Consider the following 24,307-nt stretch of genomic DNA (forward strand, 5'->3'; position numbering starts at 1 on the left):
GCCTCGCTGCCTTTTCAGCTCAGTGAAATTCTGGGGTTCTTTTGTGCCGCCGCATTTTTTTAAAAAAAAATCTTTAAATGTTGCTTTCTTGGCTGTACGTATTCTTAATGCACCATCTTCCTCCCCGCCCCCCAAAATATAATAGAAGCTTTTAAGGATAAATTGGCACAAAACAAGAGCGACTCTTGAATGCTTTTTGTTGCCATAGAAGCGCTTCGGGCGGATGACAGAAGGACCCTTTTGCTAATAGTAAAGTACCGGAAGAAAATAGACACTCTTCATTTAGCAGTTGCTGATGATGGAAGAGCAAAAAACCCTTATGTTCTTACCCCAACATAGACTCTACTGTGTGTGCATATGTTACCTTGGTGGGGGTTTTCCCTCCCCCTGTGTAAAAGCAACAGGAAAAGTAGTGTCTTAAGAAGAAGATTCTAGGGGTGGCGGGGGTGGGGATCATAGCGGTTGAAGACATTGCATTTAAAGCGCAACCCAAAGAATACCGGGAACTGTAGTTTTCCCCTTCACAGAGCTATAATTCCCAGGATTCTCTCGGGGATGTGCTTCAAATTGTGTGTTGGGTGTGCTTTAAATATATTCTGTAGATCTAATCGTGGGGTCATGGGGTGAAGACTGGTGTAATATTTGTATCATAGAATTGTAGATTCGGAAGGGTCCTCCAAGGGGCATCTAGTCCAACCCCCTGAGATGCAGGAATAGCAACACCTGGACACAAGAGCTTCAGGGCTTGTTTGGAAGCACTTTTGCCTTTGCCCTGTGAAATCAAAATGAGGCGTATAAAATTGCACATGGCACAGGGAAAGTGGATCGAGAGAAACTCCCCCCTCCCCATCCTAGAACCTGATATCATCCAATCAAGCTGAATGTTGGAAGATTCAGGACAGGCAGAAGACAGGACTTTTTCACCCTCACGCTTAGTTAGGCTCTGGAATTCGCTCCCACAATATATGGCGATGACCAGCAGCTTGGATGCCTTTAGAAGAGGATTAGACAAATTCATGGAAGGTGAAGCTCTCAATGGCTGCTAGCCGCAATGGCTATTCTCTGCCTCCACTATTTGGGGGCCGTTTGCCTCTGAATACTGTTTGCTGGGAATCAGAAACGGGGAGAAAGTGCTGCTGCACTCAGGTCCTGCTAGCAGGCTTCTCTTAGGCATCTGGTGGGCTTCTGTGTGATGCAGCAGCAAAGAAAGCTAATGCTATTCTAGGCTGCATCTACAGAAGTCTAGTGCCCAGATCAAGGGATGTCGTTGTTGTTGTTTAGTCATTTAGTCATGTCCAACACTTCATGACCCCATGGACCAGAGCACGCCAGGCACTCCTGTCTTTCACTGCCTCCCGCAGTTTGGTCAAACTCATGCTGGTAGCTTCGAGAACACTGTCCCACCATCTCGTCCTCTGTTGTCTCCTTCTCCTTGTGCCCTCCATCTTTCCCAACATCAGGGTCTTTTCCAGGGAGTCTTCTCATGAGGTGGCCAAAGTACTGGAGCCTCAGCTTCAGGATCTGTCCTTCCAGTGAGCACTCAGGGCTGATTTCCTTCAGAATGGAGAGGTTTGATCTTCTTGCAGTCCATGGGACTCTCAAGAGTCTCCTCCAACACCATAATTCAAAAGCATCAATTCTTCGGCGATCAGCCTTCTTTATGGTCCAGCTCTCACTTCCATACATCACTACCGGGAAAACCATGGCTTTAACTACCGGTATATGGACCTTTGTTGGCAAGGTGATGTCTCTGCTTTTTATAATGCCACTCTATATTCTGCCTTGTTCAGACCACACCTGGAGTCCTGTGTCCAGTTGTGGGTGCCACAATTTTTGGAAGGATATGGACAAGCTGGAAGGTGTGCAGAGGTGGGCAACCAAGATGATCAAGGGTCTGGAAACCAAGCGTTCCTTATGAGGAACAGTTGAAGGAGTTGGGGGTGTTCAGCCTGATAAAGAAGATATTGAAAGGAGATACGAAAGGAGATTCCAACTAAACATCAGGAATAACTTTCTGATGGTAGGAGCTGTTCGACAGTGGAACGTTCTCCCTTAGAAGGTGGTGGAATCTCCTTCTTTGTAGGGTTTTAAGCAGAGGTTGGATGGCCACCTGTCATGTGATCTAGTTGAGATTGGCCCCTTCTAGCGCTATGATTCTATGACTTGATAGGTGTTGGATAAGTTCTATCACGGTCTTTTCCCAAACCATTTTGAGGGCAGCAGGGTGGAGAAGGATGAGCTGGGTGTTGTGAGGAGGAGAGTTATCAAGGCACCTCTGGGTTGTGCCGTTCTGCCCAGAGAGTATGTCCTTTCTGGCAGATCTTTCTTCCTGCATGCTGCGAGGTAAATGTTTACTTGCAGACTGCGAACAAAGAGAAGTGTTCTGTTGACAGCTGACAACATTTGGCATTTGCAAGCGAAGAGATAATCGTTGGAATACAGGAGAGGCGAATGAGACGCAGTTCACCTTGAATGGTTTAGATTAGCATCGACGCTTCCACCCCCAGCGTTCTGTACTTTTAACTCTCGTGTTTATGAAAACGGAAGGCTTCCGGCCTCTCAGCCTGACACTGTGTTCTTGTTGTTTGGAACATAAAGGGCCTCGATACATATGAGAGAGAGAGAGAGAGAGAGAGAGAGAGAGAGAGAGAGAGGCTGGCAGAGTTAAAACGGCAGAAAGTGAAGTCTTCCTTTGCAACTGTCAAGACTGAAATCGGGGCTAGCCAATGACTTTATTTCGGTTCTGCTGAAAAACGTTGGTTTTTTACTGCATCTCGGTTAAGATGCCACCATGCTTGGAATACCGTGTACGGTGGCACCGTGGGTTAAGAACTCAATTTGTTCTGGAGGTCCGTTCTTAAGCTGAAACTGTTCTTAACCTGAGGTACCACTTTAGCTAATGGGGCCTCCTGCTGCCGCTGCGCCTCCGCCTCATCCCGAAGCAAAGTTCTTAACCCGAGGTACTATTTCTGGGTTAGTAGAGTCTGTAACCTGAAGTGTCTGTAACCCGAGGTACCACTGTACAGTTCTGGTTGCCTCGCCCCATGAAGGCAGGAGATAGGGAGAAGTTGGGCCACTGGCCTGATCCTGCAAGCTCTTTTTCTGTGTTCTTATTATCCCTTATCATTGGCCATGGTCAGGAATGGAAGTTGTAGTCCACATTATCTGGGGGGGGGGGGGGAACCCTGCTGGCTACCCTGACCATAAATGCACCAAACAACTGAAATATATTTGCTGCTGAACATGGTTTCTAAAAGGGATGCCCAGTTATACTGCTGCAGATGCACCGCAGCGTTTCATCTCTGTGCTCCTCCCAGCAGCCAATCTTCCTCTGATCCTTGCTGTGGATGCATGGCCTGTCCATCTCCAGGCACTGTGGTTGTCCGCAAGGGATTCCTGCATGGCAGGGTGGGTGGTAAGCTAGATGGAGCAGTGAGCTGCCTCCGTATTAGGCAGCCTCGCATGTTACAGTTTCCAGAGAGGTAGCTGTGTTGGTCTGCTACAGGTGTCGATAACACAGACACCCAGCCATTGGTAAGCCAATGGAGACACAAAGTGTGTTGATAAAAACAACAAACACTTTAGTTCTTATTCAGTCCACAAGAGATGCCTCTCGAATTGTAATCCAGTAGTTTTCTTTGGCAGTTAATGCTTCATTTTGGGTCTGAGTTTGTCAGCACACATTTATACGGCGTGAGCCAATGTCTCACATACACCTGAGGTTCTGTACAGTCTATATTTGTAAAACTCTGTCCCATTCCGCTCTCTGTTTGGTTGCCAACATGTGCCGATTTCCATGTGATACATTGTTTACCAAACAGAAATCTGCAGCGCGAATATTGTACGCAACGAAATGTCTCATTCTGACACTTGTCTCTGATTTGAGTCATAACCTTAATTAATCCAGCGTCTGAGTAGCCTTTTTGGGGATAGTGAGATCACAAATGTGACAATAGCTGAGAATTGGCAGAAGAACCAACTTTCACCAAGCAGAAGGCTAGGTTGGACCACTTGACTGTCTCACCTGGGTAGTTTATACAGAATAAAGCGAAACACGAGATGAGCATATTGCAGAGCAGCAGGATGGGTGCCAGGCAGATGGGCTTTGCTCAGTGAATGCAGCCGCCAGTAAGGTGGCTGCAGCACAACTTCTCCAGAGAAGCTTGCCAAGTATTTCCAAAGAACCTGGAAATGAATGGCAGATGGATTCCTTTCTTCGTGTTCAGCATAGAGTGTGCAACACATATATGTTAGGAGGTAATCTTTACAACAGCCATGTAAGGTCACAGGACTTGCCAGTGTCCCCATTTTCCAGGGAAAGTTTCTGATTTGATCTCGGAACATCCCGCTTTCCCCCAGGACATCCCTATTTTCATTGGAGAAATTTTGGAGGGTATGGAGTTATGCGACCCACGAGCTAAGGAGAGCCAGTGTGGTGTAGTGGTTAAGAGCGGTAGTCTCGTAATCTGGGGAACCGGGTTCGCGTCTCCGCTCCTCCACATGCAGCTGCTGGGTGACCTTGGGCCAGTCACACTTCTCAGCCCCACTCACCTCACAGAGTGTTTGTTGTGGGGGAGGAAGGGAAAGGAGAATGTGAGCCGCTTTGAGACTCCTTCGGGTAGTGATAAAGCGGGATATCAAATCCAAACTCTTCTATAAGTAACTACGCAACCTTTAGAAGACATCTGAAGGCAGTCCTGTTTAGTGTGTGTGTTGGATGCTGCTGGGGCAACCCAGTCAGACTGGCAGAGTATAAATAATAAAGTTATTACTACAGTGGTACCTCAGAAGTCGAACGGAATCCATTCTGGAAGTCCGTTTGACTTCTAAAATGTTCAGAAACCAAGGCGTGGCTTCCGATTGGCTGGAGGAAGCTCCTGCAGCCAATCGGAAGCCCCGCTGGATGTTTGGTTTCCAAAAGAACGTTAAAAAACCAGAAGAATCACTTCCAGGTTTGCGGCGTTTGGGAGCCAAAACTTTCGAGCCGCAATGCATTCGTCAACCAAGGTGCAACTGTATTATTATTGACAAGGACATCCCTATTTTCGTTGGAGAAATGTTGGAGTTTCTGGTTTTCACCAGAATGATCCTTGTCCCTGTGTAGCGCCAAAGAGCAGGTTTTCTGGAGAAAAGTGGCAAGGCAAAGGCAGAACCCCTCGCACCCACGCATTCTAGGTATGGGACAAACAAAGGGGTGGCTGAACCCTTCGTTTTTCAGAAGTTGCAAAGCCTTGTAGAGGAGCCTTAATCGCCTTGCATTGCAAACTGGCTCTGCAAGGCTGTGTCATGGCTAAGACCTGTTCCTTCCGCCCCTGAAGCCACTTGCTTGTGAATCTTCGTTCTGGAACCCGAGCAATGTGCAAGCGGTCGAAAGCGCTGTAGGTTTCCAGGCTACCGTGATGTATCTGCTGTGTGGGAGGAAGGGAGAGAGATCCAGAACAAAAGTATTTCATCTCCCTCTGCTTCTCAGGAGGGTTTGTTTTTCTTCATAGCTGTGGAAGAATGTAGGGATGCGGGTGGCGCTGTGGGTTAAGCCACAGAGCCTAGGACTTGCCGATCAGAAGGTTGGCGGTTCAAATCCCCGCGACGGGGTGAGCTCCCATTGCTCGGTCCCAGCTCCTGTCAACCTAGCAGTTCAAAAGCACGTCAAAGTGCAAGTAGATAAATAGGTACCGCTCTGTCGGGAAGGTGAACGGCGTTTCTGTGCGCTGCTCTGGTTCGCCAGAAGCGGCTTAGTCATGCTGGCCACATGACCCAGAAGCTGGACGCCGGCTCCCTTGGCCAATAAAGAGAGATGAGTGCCACAACCCCAGAGTCGGTCATGACTGGACCTAATGGTCAGGGGTCCCTTTACCTTTACCTTTACCTTTATGGAAGAACGTGTGTCTGTGTGTGTGTAGAAAGAGACTTTCAGAAAAGAACCTTGCTGAATCAGGTATTTTGTGTTCTGCTAGTTCAGTGTTTTTTTTTCAAAATTGGGGAAAAGCTGCTTTTGGACTACAACTCCCATCATCCCTAGCAGGGGTGATGGGAATTGTAGTCCGAAAACACCTGGAGACGCAAGTTTGGGAAACACGGCTTTAGATTAATCCAGGGTGACCAATGTGGCACCAGCCAGATGTTCTTCAACCCCAATTTCCATCGCCCCAATACCATTGGTTATGATGGCTGGGGCTGATGGGAGTTGGAATTCCTCAAGATTTTGTGGGCTGTTCCTGGGTTAGCATCTGACACCCTTTCCCTGAACTTCGTTGTCTTTAAAACATTCACATCGCGAGAAAACAAGGCCCGGGAAATGGAGGGATTTTCCTTTGATAGCCAGCATGGCTCAGTGGAGCCCAAACTTGAATTCCCAACTCAGCTGGCAACTAGGTGATGCACTTAGGCGATGCACTTTCATTCAACAGTGCTTTCCCTGCTTGTATTTCCCAGAAACTGGTTTCTAGAGCTTGCCATTGACAATGGAGGGAGAGCGTAGCGATCGTGGCTGGTTGCCACTGGTAGCTTAATCCCCCAATAACTTGCCTAATCCTCTTTTAAGACCATTCAAGTTGGGAGCCATCGCTGCCTCTTGCAGAGCGAATTCTGTAGTTTATCTGTGTGACGAAGTGCTGTTACTACTACTTCTACCACTAATAATAATAGTAATTTATTATTTATACCCTGCCCATCTGGTTGGGTTTCCCCAGCCACTCTGGGTGGCTCCCAACAGAATATTAAAAACCTTCTAAAAGTCAGGCAGTTGTTTATTTCCTTGATATCTGGTGGGAGGGCGTTCCACAGGGCAGGTGCCACTACTGAGAAGGCCCTTTCCCTGTTTCCCTGTAACCTCACTTCTCGCAGTGAGAAAACCGCCAGAAGGCCCTCAGAGCTGGACTTCAGTATCAGGGCTGAACGATGGGCGTGGAGACGCTCCTTCAGGTATACTGGGCCGAGGCTGTTTAGGGCTTTAAAGGTCAGCACCAACACTTTGAATTGTGCTGAGAGACCCACTGGGAGCCAATGTAGGACTGGTGTTATATGGTCTTGACGACCACCTTCTGTAAAATGTGTTTACCTCTGAGAAACGTGAACTGCCAAAACGCTATTGCCTCCCTGCTATGGATAGCCTCGAGCCTTCATTAAAAAATAAATAAATACATTAACTGGATGTGTAGGAAAGTGAGACTGAAAGAGACCCCCATTGCATACCCTCCCCACAACCACCCCAGTTTTCCCAGGACATCCATCCTGGCTTCTGGTGCCGCACAAGCTGACTTGCGTGGAAGTATGGCTCCGAAAGATGTGCATCTCCTTCCTTGGAGGTGTTTAGGCAGAGGTTGGATGGTCACCTGTTATGGATGCTTTAGCTGAGATTTCTGCATTGCAGGGGGTTGGACTAGATGACCCTTGGAACCCCTTCCAACTCTACAATTCTATGACCCCGTGGAATGCTGGAGGGTATGCCGTTGATGCTGCTTGCAGCCCGGACTCTCCCAAATTCATGTGTATTTCCCTGCCGATGGGATCAGTACGGTGCCCTTTGTTTTACGTTGTCGTTGGCTCTCCCTAACTTGCGTCTGAGCTTGGAAAACTCTGTCCTCCCCGTGTCGTCCTTAAACGGCGCCTCCAAGGTACTTCCAGGGTGAGCTCTGGCCTTGGGGAAAAACAACCTTGCCGGAGATTGAGCCCGGCGCAGATCCTTGGTTATAAAAGAACAGATGTTCCGATGCCATCACCCCTGCTAATTGGAATTAAAAAAAGAGGCGCTGTGCCGCATCTCAAATTTCCCAGCCATCTGCGCCAGGGGAAAACAGAACAGGAGGACGCTTTCCTTTGGGAACTTGTGGAGCGGTGGGTGTGAGGGACAGCTGGTGTGTGTGTGCGTGTCTGTGTGTGTCTGTGTGTGTGTGCGTGCTAGAAAGGGAGAGCATGAGCATATGAACACACCAGCTGTCGGGTGTGTTACTATTTTGTGTTGCTTACCCTTGGGAATAAAGGAACACAGTGCTGGCACCAGCCGAGGCTGGTTGCAGCAGTTTTTCGGCACGACCAACGCCTGCGACGGGGAACAGAGTCGTTTCTGCACTTGAGGGTCTGTTTCTCTTACTTACACCATCAAGCAAAAAAACATTGGTATACTAGTATATACTAGCCTCTTCCAACCTGGTGCCACCCTGAGGTCCATGGTCTACAGTTCCCACAATCCCTGATCGTTGGTTATGCTAGCTGGGTGTCAGGGCTGGTTCAGAGTCCTCTTTATTCTAGGAAAAAGTTTGCAAGGCAGCAGTGCCTAGAAGCAGGACTGGCCCCTATGAAACAGTTGCCAGGGCTGAATGTCTTCACCTTCTACTTCCCTCTAAGACTCCTTTCAAGCAGCCTCAAACTATGTTGGGTGAGGCGAATCGGTGCTCTTTGTTCTTCTAGGCACATAGCTTTCTGTGTCCTTGGAGACAAGGGCGGAGAGGAGCTTAGTACAGTAGCAGCAGCAAGCTCCTGCCATGTTGCTGCAGCGTCTGTCTTCCTCCTCCTCCTCTGCTTCATCTGCTGAGTCCGAACTGCTTTCTGCACCTGGCTCCTCTTGCTCGCTAAAGCCTGTTGCCTCTTCAGCATCCAACCATTCCTCCCCTTCTCCCTCTGACCTGCCCTCAGTGTCCCACCACCACTTCCCGGGCTCTGAGTCTTCCTCCTCTAAGGCTTCTCTAGGGGGTTCCCTGGCTGGCAGCACTTGCTCAGCAGTAGAGGCTCTCTGGATTTGATGCTCGCTGGCAGAAATGTGTCATATTTTTATGTGCACCAATAAGCCTGAAAATACAGTGCTACCTCGGTTTTCGAACGTAATCCATTCCCAAAGACCGTTCAACTTCCAAAAGGTTCGAAAACCGAAGCATTTACTTCTGGAAAACTCAATACGGAAGCTGCGTGGCACGTTCAGCTTCTGAAAAGCATTAAAAAACCAAAACGTTTGACTTCCAAGATGTTGGAAAACCGAGGTACCACTCTTCTTCTGCTTCTGCTTCTGCTTCATTGAATTTATATACCACCCTATACCCGGTATATGGGATGCGGGTGGCACTGTGGGTTAAACCACACTGCCTAGGACTTGCCGATCAGAAGGTCGGTGGTTCGAATCCCCGTGATGGGTTGCGCTCCCGTTGCTCGGGCCCTGCTCCTGCCAACCTAGCAGTTCGAAAGCACGTCAAAGTGCAAGTAGATAAATAGGTACCGCTCCAGCGGGAAGGTAAATGACATTCCATGCGCTGCTCTGGTTCACCAGAAGCGGCTTAGTCACGCTGGCCACATGACCCAGAAGCTGTACGCCGGCTCCCTTGGCCAATAAAGCGAGATGAGCACCACAACCCCAGAGTCGGCCACGACTGGACCTAATGGTCAGGGGTCCCTTTACCTTTACCCGGTATATAATCGCCGCTTTGACGATTATTTTAAATGGAAGCAAGTGAATGCTAACCCCCATTACAACTTCTCTCCACTGACACCCATCCTGTTCATTGGAAAGGAAAGGAAAAATTGATTGGGGTACAATGGGGAAGCAGGAGGGAAATATTTCTTGTTGATTCCGCCAAGAGGAAGGGACATAGAAAGTCAAGGGAAGTCACTTAGAGGAGAGGCTATTGATGGCTGCTAGCCATGATGGCTGCCTCTGCAGTTCAAGGCAGCAAGGCCACTGAATGTCAGTCGCTGGAAGAGAGAGCTCTCGTGCTTGAATCCTGCTTGTTGGTTTCCCACAGGCATCTAGTTGGCCCCTGTGAGAACGGGATGCTGAACTCACCCAGCAGGTCTCAACTTATCTTCTTCTTCTTTGGCGATCACTCGTAGCTGAGTAAGACTGTCTTTCATAAACACGGTTTTAATAACAGATAGGTAGCCGTGTTGGTCTGCCATAGTCAAAATAAAAAAATTCCTTCCAGTAGCACCTTAAAGACCAACTAAGTTAGTTCTTGGTATGAGCTTTCGTGTGCATGGACACTTCTTCAGATACACTGAAACAGAAGTTGCCAGATCCTTCTATATAGTGAGAAGGTGGTGGGAATGGGAGATTGGCAGATAGCTGAGATGAGCCTGTTGACGAAACTCATTACCAAACTTAAAACCATGGAGAGACCTGGTTTGAACAAAGACATTGGATTCTTATCCCATTATACATGACTAAGCCATTTCTCACCTTCTCACCCCTTGCCTTTTCCTGTAAGACCTATTACAGTCGTTAAGAGTCGTCAACAGGCTCATCTCAGCTATCTGCCAATCTCCCATTCCCACCACCCTTCTGAGTAATACCCCTCCCCACCTTCTCACTATATAGAAGGATCTGGCAACTTCTGTTTCAGTGTATCTGAAGAAGTGTGCATGCACACGAAAGCTCCTACCAAGAACTAACTTAGTTGGTCTTTAAGGTGCTACTGGAAGGAATTTTTTTATTTTGACGGTTTTAATAGTGAGTCCGTAAGTGACTGTGGAGGCCAATTCTGGATCCACATGTCCTTCCACAGTGGGGACATTGGTTTCTGGGTGGGAGTTGATCATGGTGTGCATTTGCCAAGCGTGTCTTCCTCTTAGCAAGTTTCTCCCTTGCGTTCTGAGTTCGAGTGTCTTCAAAGCCCATGACACCTTTGGTAAAGGCTGTTCTCCAACTGGAGCGCTCGCAGGCCAGTGTTTCCCAATTGTCAGTGTCTATACTACATTTTTTTAGACACTCAGTGACTGATGCTCTAAGTGACTTGTTTCTCATTTTCTGAAAGCCACTCTCTTATCTGGAAACTGTCATTTTCTCTGCATCCTTCTCCACGATCTGTCAAAATTCCTCTTTGTATGTGTTTGTGTGTGTGCTCTTTTCTCCCAGTGAATAGCTTCGGGGAGGACGAAGAGCTGACCACCTCCTCGGACAGCGACGACGAGGTGATCAAACAGTTTGAGATCTCCGTTTCGCGCTCGCAGAGCTTCCGTTCGGGGGTTTCCGAGAAAGGGACGCAAGCCGGTTCCGAGCGCAGGCCCAAATTCAACCGCTTGCTGTCGAACCACGAAGAGTACAGCTCCGAGGCCTCTGAATGCGAAGGTATTATCCAGCTCTGTCCAAAAAGAAAAACAAAGCAGTCAAACACAAGAGATGGTTTGTTCTGAGAAGTCCAACAAGTTTTCTGTGGCTACGGAGGAAATGGCAAAAGCAGTAAAAAATGCACTGATGTGCTGGTGTGCGCACACTGTTTTCCCATGACTTGAAAGGATTCTGCATTTTGAATCTCAGTTGATAGGCGCACCCTCTCATGATGAAAACGTCAAAGGTGTAACGAAACAGTTGGTAACCCGAGAAAAATGCATCTCCCAAGATTCTCTGGGTCAACTTCCCAGAGAACCTTGCGAATGGCAGAGGATTCTGGGAAGCATTCTACAGAACACACTCACTTTCCTGCAGGACATTTCCTAGGTCTCTCTTTGTGCCTGAGGATGAACCTCAACGCTCCCCTTCCTTGCAAGGGAAAATCTTTTCAGGAAAACTTGTTCGCCATTACAGTGGTACCCCAGGTTACATACACTTCAGGTTACATATCCTTCAGGTTACAGACTCCGCTAACCCAGAAATTGTGCTTCAGGTTAAGAACTTTGCTTCAGGATGAGAACAGAAATCGGGCTTCAGTGCCGTGGCAGCAGCAGGAGGCCCCATTAGCTAAAGTGGTGCTTCAGGTTAAGAACAGTTTCAGGTTAAGTACGGACCTCCGGAACGAATTAAGTACTTAACCTGAGGTACCACTGTACTGAATTTCTCCCTGGGGAACCCTGCAATCATTGGCTCCCCCACATACCTATATAGTGGTACCTTGGTTTCTGAATGGCTTGGTTCCCAAACAAATTGGCTCCTGAACGCCACAAACCCGGAAGTAAGTGTTCCGGTTTGCGAACGTTTTTTAGAAGCCGAATGTCCGTTTCGGCTGTCGGTGTTGTTTCCGGGGCCCATCAGCCAATCAGAAGCTGTGCCTTGGTTTGCGAACGTTTTGGAAGTCAAACGGACTTCCAGAACGGATTGAGTTCGGGAACCAAGGTACTACTGTACAAGGTTGCCAAGGGAACCCCGAGATTTTACAGAACACAGTTTTCACCCACCTAGTCTGCAGGATTCAGCCATCCCAACTGAATCCCTCAAACCGCATTCCTTAATAATAGCCAACATCCTGGCTGCAGACCAAATCCACAAGGCACGGTGGGGAGGCAAACTTTGTGTGGGAAGTGTGTAATGTAACTTCTCACTAGAAAGGCACGTCTTCTATTCTGAAAAGCCTGCAGCGCTTTTTTATTTACTCCTTTTTTTTTTACATTTATAAAACCTGCCTTTTCAGCCCACCGCTCCGACGTGCCCCAAATATATATATATCAATCATGTCCTTGTTGATTTTGGAGTTGCAATCTGCTGCGTGAGCCGAGTCCTGTTTGATTTTAGCAGAGCTGGGAGCCATCATAAGCATAAGCCTTTGGTTTGGGGAGTGGGGAAACGCCATCTGGACCCGTTCTGTGCATAAGAACGGGACCATGTGGTTTTCAACCTAAATGCACACTTTTAACTTGGCTGGAAGCCCCATTGAACCGACTGGGCTTGTGAAAATGCACAGGGCCAAACTACCGTATTTTCCGCTCTATAAGACGCACCAGACCACAAGACGCACCTAGTTTTTGGAGGAGGAAAACAAGAAAAAAAATACTCTGAATCTCAGAAGCCAGAACAGCAAGAGGGATCGCTGCGCAGTGAAAGCAGCAATCCCTCTTGCTGTTCTGGCTTCTGTGATAGTTGTGCAGCCTGCATTCACTCCATAAGACGCACACACATTTCCCCTTACTTTTTAGGAGGGAAAAGGTGAGTCTTATAGAGCAAAAAATACGGTATAAAGCTGTGCTGATTCCAGCAGGGCTTTCATAGGCTGCAGACTTGAGCGCAGCTGAAACGTTAAGTGTCTCAGCACCTCCTCAGAGTTTTGCCCAAGGAAAGGCTTCCCATTATTCCTGGGTGGCTTCTCCCACCTCCCTGCCCTGCCCCTCTTCTCTAGCAAATGAAGAATGGTAAATGTGTGGTGCGGGAGAAATAATTCAGAGCAGGGAAGCGGGGAGCTTTTTCAGCTGCAGGGCTGCTCCTGGGCAACTTCAAAGAACCATAGAATTGCAGAGTTGGAAGGGACACCCCAATGTCATCTAGTCCAGCCCCCTGGCAATGCAGGGATCTTGCCCTAATTGGGACTCGAACCCGCAGCACCGCGATTGAGAGCCTTGTGCTCTACCGACTGAGCAAAGGCAAAAGTGGGCAGAGAAGCAAGTGTACGTCTTACCTTAGTAGAGCATGCGAGTTTCTGCACTCCCCTGTCTCTGTCATAGAATCATGGAATCGTAGTGTTGGAAGGGACCCCAAAGGTCATCCAGTCCAACCCCTTGCAGTGCAGGAATCTCAGCTTGAAGCACCCAAGACAGATCCATCCAGACAAGCAAGAGACATTATCTCAGTTCAAGGGTACATCTAGCCAGGCAAAAACATGGAAGGAGGGTGCATAGCAGGGCCAGTGAGGGATGTGGCCTGGAGAGAAGTCCAAGGGCCAAGTGCAGAGGTCTAGAGGGCCACATTCAGCCTCTGGGCCCGAGGCTCTCCTTCCCTGATACAGAGAAACAGGATGTTCTGATTACTGTATTTTTTGCTCTATAGGACGCACCAGACCATAGGAGGGGTAGAACAGGGGGGGTAATTCTCCCCCTCTCTGCCCCTTCCATTTCTCCTCCCGCTTCACTGAAGGGGCGCTGCGCAGAGAGGGAAAACTGTGCAGTGCCTCTCCAGCGAAGCAAAGCCTGGGGAGCAAGAGGGATCGGTGTGCCCCAACCCCTCTCGCTCTCAAGCTTCGGGTGGCTATCCGCAAGCCTTCGGAGCGCAGCAGGAACTCCTGCTGCTCTCCGAAGGCTTGCGGATAGCTGCCTGAAGCCCCCGGAGCGCTGCGGGAGTTCACACTGTGCTCCGGGGGCTTCAGGCTTCAGGTGGCTATCCGCAAGCCTTCGGAGCGCGGGGGGAGCTCTCCCTCTGCACTTCGGAGGCTTCGCGTTGCTATCACTGAGGCCAAGGAGCCTGCATTCGCTCCATAGGACGCACACACATTTCCACTTCATTTCTGGAGGGGAAAAAGTAGGTCCTATAGAGCGAAAAATACTGTACATTCATATCCCGCCTTTTCTCCAAGGAGATCAAGGTGGTGTACAAATTCCTCCCCCCTCCATTTTATCCTCACGACAACCCTGTGAGGTAGGAAGATAGTGGCTGGCTCAAGGCCGCCCAATGTGGGGATTTGAACCCAGGGCCGCCAGGTTCTAGTCAGTCCCTCTAACCACTCCTGGCCTGTTGGCATCCTTCTGTCTTGAGAGACAATGGAGTGCGCCTCCAAGGGGGAAAGCAAACTGCTGTGTTAGCAGCGCCGAAGTGACTTCCTTGCGGTGCAAGCCTGGGCAGAGGGTCTGGAGGTCCTGGGCTGCCCAGACAACAAGACCCTCCTCCAACCTCTCTGATGTGGTCCAAAGGAAAGCAGAGCAAGACGTTGGGCGCCAGCTTGGCTGCATGAGTTGCCGGAAGGCAGGCGCGATGGGTTGTGCCCAACAACTTGCAATCATGGTGGGGAGCACGGAGGGTGAAAATTGTCCTCTTCACCTCCTGCCCCTACCCAGTGGGCCAGTTCTTGCCTGGGGGTGGAGGAGGATACGATACAATACAATACGATAATCTTTATTATCATTGTCCCATACAGAACAATGAAATTGAAAAAATCTACATCAGACATTCAAAAACCCACAAGCCTGCTATCCCAGCTATCCCAGCCTGGTTAACCCCCTAAAAACTCTGATACCCCATAATTAAATACAATAGACCGTATTTTCAGCTCTATAAGACGCACTCCCCCCCTCCTAAAAAGTAAGGGGAAATGTGTGTGCATCTTATGGAGCGAATGCAGGCTGCGCAGCTATCCCTGAAGCCAGGAGAGTGAGAGGGATCGGTTCGCACAGATCCCTCTCGCTCTCCTGGCTTCAGGGATAGCCACGCAAAGCCTCCAGAGCGCAGCAGGATTGCTCCTCCCGCTGCGCTCCGGAGGCTTTCGCTGAAGCCAGGAGAGTGAGAGGGATTCTTGCGCAGCGATCCCTCTTGCTATTCTGACTTCGCTTCGCTGGAGAGGTGCTGCGCAGAGAGCGAGAGAATATTTTTTTTCTTGTTCTCCTTTAAAACTAGGTGCGTCTTATGGTCAGGTGCATCTTATAGAGCGAAAAATATGGTGCTCCCACAGAGACTACCTTACACCGTGTTTAAAACCCAAATTGCATTTGGATAGAAACTGTTTCTCAGACGGCTAGTCCTAGTCTTTATAACTCTGTACCTTCTTCCAGAACGAGGGCGGCTCCCTCAATATTGGAGGGAGGGCTCAACCCTCTGGCTAGAAATATTGAGGGGTCTGAAGCCCCTCCTGCCCCCTATAGTTGGCATCCCTGCCAGAATGAGGTGTACAAGGCGCCATCGCACTATCTTAGGGACATTACCCTCGATTTGTGTAGCCTTTTCTTCTCCCAAAGATGTCACACAAGGCAGCGGAGGTTATGCACATGCTCTGAAACAGCTGCTCATCACTCACCTTACATTTTCAGGTGTGCACTTCAAAACAAGACTCCTTGGGTTTTGTGCAAAGAGGCCTTTCGGTTGGTTCCCAAGGGAGAAGCTGGTTTGGCTCCTTCGTTGGCATTCCATTGGAAAGAGGCGTTCTTCCTTTGCGGGCTCAGGATTCCCAAGTCCCTCATGCATAGTTATCACTTCTAGGCCCTGTGATGCAGCGGATGAAAGCATCTGCACACTTGAGGGATAAAGAAACGGCTGGTCTTAATCCCCCCCGCCGAAATTATTTTTCTCTCTGCTCTTAAAATGTGCTAGATCTCGACGGGTTCAGCCAACTGAGTTACCAAGACAACCTCTCTTATCACGAAGATGACCATCTATCCCTCGACTCCAGAACGGCGTCGGAGAGCAGGGGCTCTGGGCAGCCCAAAGACTGCCCAGGGGTGGAGGTCAGCGCGACGCCCAGCCTCAGCCGGCAAGAGACGGAAGGGAGCTTGGAAATGGAGACGGCTTTTAGCAACCAAGGATTCGAAGGGAACGACGCCACGGACAGCTCGTCGGCCTGGAGCCCGGAGGTAAGAAGAAAGCAGTTGTTCTTGCAGCATGGAGGTTGTTTCATTCCTTCTCACAAGTTTTCTCTAGGGCGGCTGCATTTCTGTTTACCACATTTAATGTCATGAAATGAGTTAATTAATGAAAGAGCGCTGTAATATTGGGATACCTCTCCTTTGTAGGAACGTCTTGTGCGCTCACAGCCTGGAAGGTTGTGGGTGTTAAATCCATTTGGTATGAATGGATAATGTGTTGCGGTTATGGAAAGCCCATATAGAAGATATCTGAAGGCAGTCCTGTACAGCGGACGCTCGGGTTGCAAACGTGATCTGTGCAGGATGCATGTTCACAACCCACAGCGTTTGCAACCCGTAGCGGCGCATCTGCGCATGTGCAGGTTGTGATTCGGCATTTCTGCACATGCACAAAGCACATGTTCAACTGCCGAAACCCGGAAGTAACCCGTTCTGGTACTTCCGGGTTTCGGCGGGTCCGCAACCCAAAAAAACACAACCTGAAGCATCTGTAACCCGAGGGATGACTGTACACTGATGTTTTATTCTGCTTTTCTATTTGTTGGAAGCTGCCCAGAGTGGCTGGGGCAACGTAGTCAGATGGAGGAGGTACAAATAATAATAATAATAATAATAATAATAATAATAATAATAATAATAATAATATTAATAATAATAATAATTAATACCCCACCCATCAGACTAGGTTGCCCCAGACACTCTGGGCGGATTCCAACATATATAAAAACATAGCAAAACTTTGAACATTAATAAACTTCTCTATACAGGGCTGCCTTCAGATAACTCCTAAAGGTGGTGGTGGTGGTTGTTGTTGTTGTTATTAATATGGAATGCTTTTCAACTACTATTATTATTTATCTAGCACCACCAATGTGTGTGGTGGCAAAGCCATAGCTCAACGGTATCTGCTTTGAATGCCCAAGGCCTTGGGTTCAATTCCTGGCACCTCCAGGAAAGATGCCAGGGCCAGGAGACACTTTATGCTCACTCACACTTCCATTTGCCCTGCAATTTCTTCCGTTTGGTCCATGACTTCTTGGCAGGGGTTCTAGACGACTTTCTTTTGCCCCACTGCTTTCCCCGGAAAGACCCGAGGTTTACCGCTGTATTGGAACGAGAGTCGATCTGCAGAACACCCGATTGACATTTGCTCTGATTCAGCCGTAAACAGTGGGTTTCCCCAGGGAAAGTGGTGGGACAGAAAGAAAACCCTCTCGGGTGAGCCCTTCCTGTCTGAAACCTTGGAAAGGCCCTGCCAGTCAGTGTAGGTCGATGGGCCCATCGTCTGACCTTATATATAAGGCAGCTGCAAACCCTGCCTGCTCTGCCCCCGAGAATGTGGCGTCCATCACTTCGATTCATGCAGTCACTCTTACACTGGCATAGGCAAACCCGGCCCTCCAGATGTTTTGAGACTACAGTTCCCACCATCCCTGACCACTGGTCCTGTTAGCTAGGGATGATGGGAGTTGTAGTCCCAAAACAGGCCGAGTTTGCCTGCTCTTACAGAACACGTTTGCCTGCCAGAATCCATTTCCAGATAAGGATGTTGTAGCAATCGCTACAGCAATAGCAATTGCTGAAGGGGATTGGGAAACGAGGGCTTTCAAGGCTTTATAAAATTCTGCAGCTGCAGATACTTCTCCCCTCCCCTCCACATGCTTGACAGCTATTATTGAAATACGTCAGTTTGCAGTTTTTTTTATATAAAAAATCAACATAAAATCTTTCCGGCAGATTCAGATTACCAAGCAAAAGTATGGTCTTCTGTACATAATGCTAAGCCCATAGTTATCATTAACCAAAGTTAACAAACCACAGTTATAACGGCGGCACTTGGCAGATGGCTACTTAGAATTTGGTTTGTTCCCTACAAGCCGGGAATATCTGCATTTCACTAGTGGCTCTGTAGGTTTGAGTCATTGATGGCTACTTAGCCATAGTTAAGGCACTTGATAGTCCAGCACCCACTAGTGGCTGGAACTCCAGCCCCCTCTGAATGCCACCCTGGTAGCAAGATGGCTGGTCAGATATCTTTATGTCCTGTCCTCAGCTCTTCCTCCTTCTCCTCTTCCTTCTAAGTTGATAGATTTTTTTCTTGTACCTGTAGTACCCGGAAGCAGTCTGATATGTTTCAGATCCATTCTGTTTCATTCCAGTTCAATCTGTTCTTCGGGTCTGAATATACCTTGTTAAATCTCAAGTTCTGTTTCCCCCTCATTGACAATAACAGGGAATCTAAAACAGCTGCAACTTCGTCCTTTATTACTTAAGTGGATGAAATTTGCAGGCAAAGGAGCACCTGCCATTTTGTGTGTGTCAGATCCACTCAGAGGTCTTTGTGCAGGAAAATATATACCCTCCTTAACTTTTTTTAGTGCCTACCACAGTTGATGAACATTGCAGGCCTGGTTGCGCTTTCTGAGGGGATGAAGCCCACAAACAGTTTTGAAAAATGAGTGCAGCAGTTCTCCTGCAAGGGCTCGTGTTACAGTTTCAAAACAGAAAAATTAAGATCCATGTTTCCTCCTCTCTCTCTCTTTTTTTGCAAGGGGACATGGGGCCTCCCACATGTCGGCATTTATCTGTGGCTTTTCAAGTCTTCCTGTACTTCCCCTGTAAAACCAGTGTCAGAAATTAAAAAGAGGAACACGGGGAGACTTGCAAAGCACTCCACACCTTCCTTTAAAGGAGCCTGTTTCAAAGGGTGCTTTTGGCTTTGCTTGCAAAATATGCCTCTTTTTCTCCCTTCCCATTCATTTGAAAGAGGAGGGGATTTCTCCAGGCCTCTGCCTTTGCTTGAGATTAGGAAATTAGAAGGTAAGGAGGAGACATGCAAAGACCTTTGCAAGTCTTCCCCTTCCATTTTAAATCCTCACCCTCTCACGGATCTGCTCCCATCTCTCGGCTGTGCTCATCAGCCAATGAGCAGAGATTAAATCCTGCTGCCTAGGCTGCAGGCTTCTCTTCCCACAATTCGTTATGAATTATAAGATGCAAGGTAGATGTGTGTGTGTGTGTGTTTAACCAGCTTAATTGTGCTCAAATCTTACAATACAGTCATACCTCTGGTTGAAGACGCTTCGAGTTGAGCGCATTCGAGTTGCACTCCTCGGCAACCCGGAAGTAATGGAGCGCGTTACTTCCGGGTTTTGCCACTTGCGCAGATGCTCAAAATGACGTTACGCGCATGCGCAGAAGCGGCGGAAAGCGACGCGCGCGTACGCAGATGCGCCGTTGCTAGTTACGTTTACTTCTAGATACGAACGGGGCTCCGGAATGGATCCTGTTCGAATTTAGAGGTACCACTGTACTTGTCTGTTTATTTATTGCTATATATCCCACCTTTTCCTCCAAGGAGCTTGGTAGCATACACGGTCCTTCCCCTCCTCATCTAATCGCCACAACATCCCTGTAAAGTAGGTCAGGCTGAGAGGCCATGGCTGGCCTAAGATCACCCAGTGAGCTTCATGACTGAGCAGGAATTTGAATGCTCCCACGACAGGGTGAGCTCCCGTTGCTCGGTCCCTGCTCCTGCCAACCTAGCAGTTTAAAAGCATGTCAAAGTGCAAGTAGATAAATAGGTACCACTCCGGTGGGAAGGTAAACGGCATTTCCTTGTGCTGCTCTCGTTCGCCAGAAGCAGCTTAGTCATGCTGGCCACATGACCCAGAAGCTGTCTGCGGACAAACGCCAGCTCCCTCTGCCAGTAAAGCGAGATGAGCACTGCAACCCCAGAGTCGTCCATGACTGAACTTAACAGTCAGGGGTCCATTTACCTTTACCTTTTACCTCCCAGGTCCCAATTCAACGTTCTAACCACTACACCACACTACTTCACCACCCAGCCTTTTTTAAAAAAGAAAGGTTTGCCGTAGGTTTAAGCGCTGTGTATAGTCCTGACTTGTAAACTAGGATTCAACTGTGGGTTGCAGCCTTGATTTGTAAGTAGCGCTTAAACCAGTTCCATGGTTTGGATGTCGCCGGAATCTGCAATTTTAACAAACCAAGAAGACGAGCCACGGGAGGAGCCCTGAAGCTTGTCACTTGTTCCATCACCAGCACATAATGGTTTGTTGGGCTAAACAAGAAGCAGCGAAGTTGTATACGCCTGGATTTCATTCAGCCTTCTCTGAGTAGCTTGTCTGGCTGCATTGTGGGGCTGAGATAAAAGGCTGCCTCTGCTATTCTTATATTCTAAAAATATTCCCCGTCTTAAAACTCCATTCAAACACCCACTTATTTGGATTTTTAAATTTTTTATTTTAAAAGAACCCTTCACTTTTGATGGTGGAACCACAAAAACCATTTCAGGGCCATTCCTGTAATTGCTTGCTTTGTTCAATGGATATTGCTTTCCCCCTTTTCCTCTTATTTGCTTATTTTTTTCTTCCACCACACGTATATAAATTCAGTTGTTGTATTGGGAGTGGATTGCAGTGAAGGACGTATTCAGCTAAATCTAATGCTGACGACATCTTTCCGCCGGGCTCAAACGAAGAACATTGTTTGAGCTCGGAAGAGAGTTGTTCAAGCTGCACAGCCTTGGAAAATGAATGCGTTCAGCAAGCATTTCTAAGGAGCAGAATTATGAAACAGGATGGGAAGAATGCCAAGCATTATGGTGCTCCAACCAGAAGTGGCAGGTACGTTAGGCACAGGTTGTCTGTTCCTTACATCGCAGGTAGCTCTGGCCAGAAGGAAGGAGCTGCTGACAGCCAAAACCCAAATTCCTTAAGCCAATGAGTTACGTCGCTTTCAAACGTGGCAAAATATTCACACATACCCCATGTGATGGGGAATCATGGGGATTTAGAGGGAGTAAGAAGAGTCCTTGCCAACAAAGGTCCGTATAGTTAAAGCTATGATTTTCCCAGTAGTGATGTATGGAAGTGAGAGCTGGACCATAAAGAGGGCTGATTGCCGAAGAATAGATGCTTTTGAATTATGGTGCTGGAGGAGACTCTTGAGGGTCCCATGGACTGCAAGAAGATCAAACCTATCCATTCTGAAGGAAATCAGCCCTGAGTGCTCACTGGAAGGACAGATCCTGAAGCTGAGGCTCCAATACTTTGGCCACCTCATGCGAAGAGAAGACTCCCTGGAAAAGACCCTGATGTTGGGAAAGATGGAGGGCACAAGGAGAAGGGGACGACAGTGGACGAGATGGTTGGATAATGTTCTCGAAGCTACCAGCATGAATTTGACTAAACTGCGGGAGGCAGTGGAAGACAGAAGACAAAAGAGTTGGACACGACTAAATGACTAAACAACAACAACAAGAAGAAGAAGAGTCCTGCTGGATGACACCAAAGGTCTCTCTCCCCATCCCCCACCCCACCCCTGCAGGTCAACACAGACTGGTGGGCAGGACAAGTGCCCTGCCAAAGTCCTTTGTCAGTCCTCCCCAAGTGCCTGGCAAAATACTTGCTCTTGGGCCCTTGGGGTACTGCAGAAAAAGGGGTTTGGCCACCCCCCGTGTTTTATGCTTGAAGAGCATATACCCTTTAACATTCCTCAGATGAAAATAGGGACGTTTTTTCTTCTTCTTTTTGTATGCAGTGGTACCTCGGGTTACATACTCTTCAGGTTACATACGCTTCAGGTTTCAGACTCTGCTAACCCAGAAAAAGTACCTCGGGCTAAGAACTTTGCTTCAGGATGAGAACAGAAAGAAGAAGAAGAAGTTTGGATTTGATATCCCGCCTTTCACTCCCCTTCAGGAGTCTCAAAGCGGCTAACATTCTCCTTTCCCTTCCTCCCCCACAACAAACACTCTGTGAGGTGAGTGGGGCTGAGAGACTTCAAAGAAGTGTGACTAGCCCAAGGTCACCCAGCAGCTGCATGTGGAGGAGCAGGGAAGCGAACCCAATTCCCCAGATTACGAGTCTACCGCTCTTAACCACTACACCACACTGTGCTGCAGCGGCGCGGCAGCAGCAGAAAGCCCCATTAGCTAAAGTGGTGCTTCAAGTTAAGAACAGTTTCAGGTTAAGAACGGCCTCTGGAACGAATTAAGTACTTAACCCGAGGTACCACTGTAATTTTTATTAATTTTTTTGCTTTGCATTTCAGAATATTCATTTCAACAACCTTAAAATATCAATGACTTCCCTTCTTCTCTTTCCATGGTTCATTTTGCATAACATAAATCCCTGCATACAGTCGTACCTTGGAAGTTGAGCACCTTGCGAGTCAAACGTTTCTGCTCCTGAACGCCGCAAACCTGGAACTGTGTGTTCTGGTTTGCAAACATTCTTTTGGAACCTGAACGTCCAACACAGATTCCGTGGGTTCCGATTGGCTGCAGCAGAACCCTCAGCGCTGGACCTCAAGTGTCTGGGCTGAATGATGGGGGTGGAGATGCTCCTTCAGGTATACTGGGCTGAGGCCGTTTAGGGCTTTAAAGGTCAGCACCAACACTTTGAATTGTGCTCAGAAATGTGTTGTTGTTGTTGTTGTTGTTTGGTCGTTTAGTCGTGTCCGACTCTTTGTGACCCCATGGACCAGAGCATGCCAGGCACTCCTGTCTTCGCTCGGAAATGTACTGGGAGCCAATGTAGGTCTTTCAGGACTGGTGTTATATGGTCTCGGAGGCCGCTCCCAGTCACCAGTCTAGCTGCTGCATTCTGGATTAGTTGCAGTTCTCTGGGTCACCTTCAAAGGTAGCCCCACGTAGAGCGCATTGCAGTAGTCCAAGCGGGAGATAACCAGAGCATGCACCACTCTGGCAAGACAGTCCGCGGGCAGGTAGGGTCTCAGCCTGTGTACCAGATGGAGTTGGTAAACAGTTGCCCTGGACACAGAATTGACCTGTGCCTCCATGGACAGCTGTGAGTCCAGAATGACTCCCAGGCTGCGCACCTAGTCCTTCAGGGGCACAGTTACCCCATTCAGGACCAGGGAGAGGCCATGGGATGCGCCTCACTGCCACAGCTGCTCGGGACAGGTGCCAGCTCACCCACCTCCCCAAACTCTTGGTGGTGGCACTGGCAGGGGAAATAGGGACGTTCTGGGATCAACTCAGAAGCCATAATGGTTTTTGTAATTCCAGGGCTGTTCCTGGAAAATAGGGACACTTGGAAGGTGTGGGAGCTCTGAGCACAGGGCTTGTAAAACCCTTAGTGCATCCCTTCCCAAACACCCGACGGCCAGCTGGCAATCAAGGCAACGTGCAAACAATGAAAACAGCGATCAGCAGCAGGAAAACATCAAGATGATTTTAAACAAATCAAGGTTAAAAAGCATCAGTGGAAACAAAAGCCGTTAAGCTTGGGTAGGCTTGCTCTAGTCCTTGAATGTCCTGTTCTTTTCAGCGCGTGCTCATGTTTAAATAGAAAGGAGGGGTCTCTATAGCAACTCTTTCTAGTCTGAGATTAAAGAGCACCTTTGAAGAGGAAACACATGCACCCAGGAAGCTGAACACCTGACTGTCTAGCTGTCTCTCTCTCTTCCCTCCCACCCTGGTTTTGTTTCATCAAAATAAATGTTCTGCAAGAAGGCAGAAGGGTTTGCCTGCAAGACCCACTGGAAAATACAAAAAAACTATGGCTCGATTTCACATTTAGCGAGAAGATGCTCATGTGCAACTCAGAGGTGAGGAGGTGGAAAGAAGAAGAAGAAGAAGAGAAGAAGAGTTTGGATTTGATATCCCGCCTTTCACTCCCTTTAAGGAGTCTCAAAGCGGCTAACAATCTCCTTTCCCTTCCTCCCCCATAACAAACACTCTGTGAGGTGAGTGGGGCTGAGAGACTTCAAAGAAGTGTGACTGGCCCAAGGTCACCCAGCAGCTGCGTGTGGAGGAGCGGGGAAGCGAACCCGGTTACCCAGATTACGTGACTACCGCTCTTAACCACTACACCACACTGGCTCTCCACATGCAGCTGCTGTGTTGTTACAAACGTTGGTGGCCCCACTCTCTACAAGATTCCATGTGGACCCAGGCACTCATCCAGGGTCTGTGTTCCTTTGGAGAATTACGACATGGCAGAGACTGTCTTTGCTTTAAGAAATATGGTTCATTCACCTGTTGACACCTTCAGTCTGCATGGAGGGAGTCCAGATCTTACAGCATTGTCATTCCAAGATGGGCTTGTACCCCACAGCAGTGCAGTCC

At 48.4% G+C, this 24,307-nt stretch overlaps 1 protein-coding gene and 1 long non-coding RNA gene across 7 annotated transcripts in view; one reads left to right on the plus strand and one right to left on the minus strand.

Annotated features, from left to right (window-relative positions):
* The window catches only part of SYT16 (synaptotagmin 16), a 110,584-nt gene that overhangs the window by 71,351 nt on the left and 14,926 nt on the right, over window positions 1-24,307 (plus strand). For 5 of the 6 annotated variants that reach the window (XM_083518506.1, XM_083518508.1, XM_083518507.1 and 2 more), the window contains one exon: window positions 15,920-16,179. In XM_083518506.1, coding sequence (XP_083374632.1) covers window positions 15,920-16,179 — 260 coding nt within the window. Of the gene's footprint in view, window positions 1-10,837; window positions 11,051-15,919; window positions 16,180-24,307 lie in introns of all 6 variants that reach the window. The other variant, XM_083518505.1, reaches the window with a different exon arrangement.
* Window positions 1-24,307, minus strand: part of LOC310685841 — a 177,841-nt gene that overhangs the window by 21,886 nt on the left and 131,648 nt on the right. The gene's annotated exons all lie outside the window — the stretch shown is intronic.

The sequence above is a fragment of the Podarcis liolepis genome (genome assembly GCF_965112155.1).
Source record: "Podarcis liolepis genome assembly, chromosome: 1".
Lineage (NCBI taxonomy): Eukaryota > Metazoa > Chordata > Lepidosauria > Squamata > Lacertidae > Podarcis > Podarcis liolepis.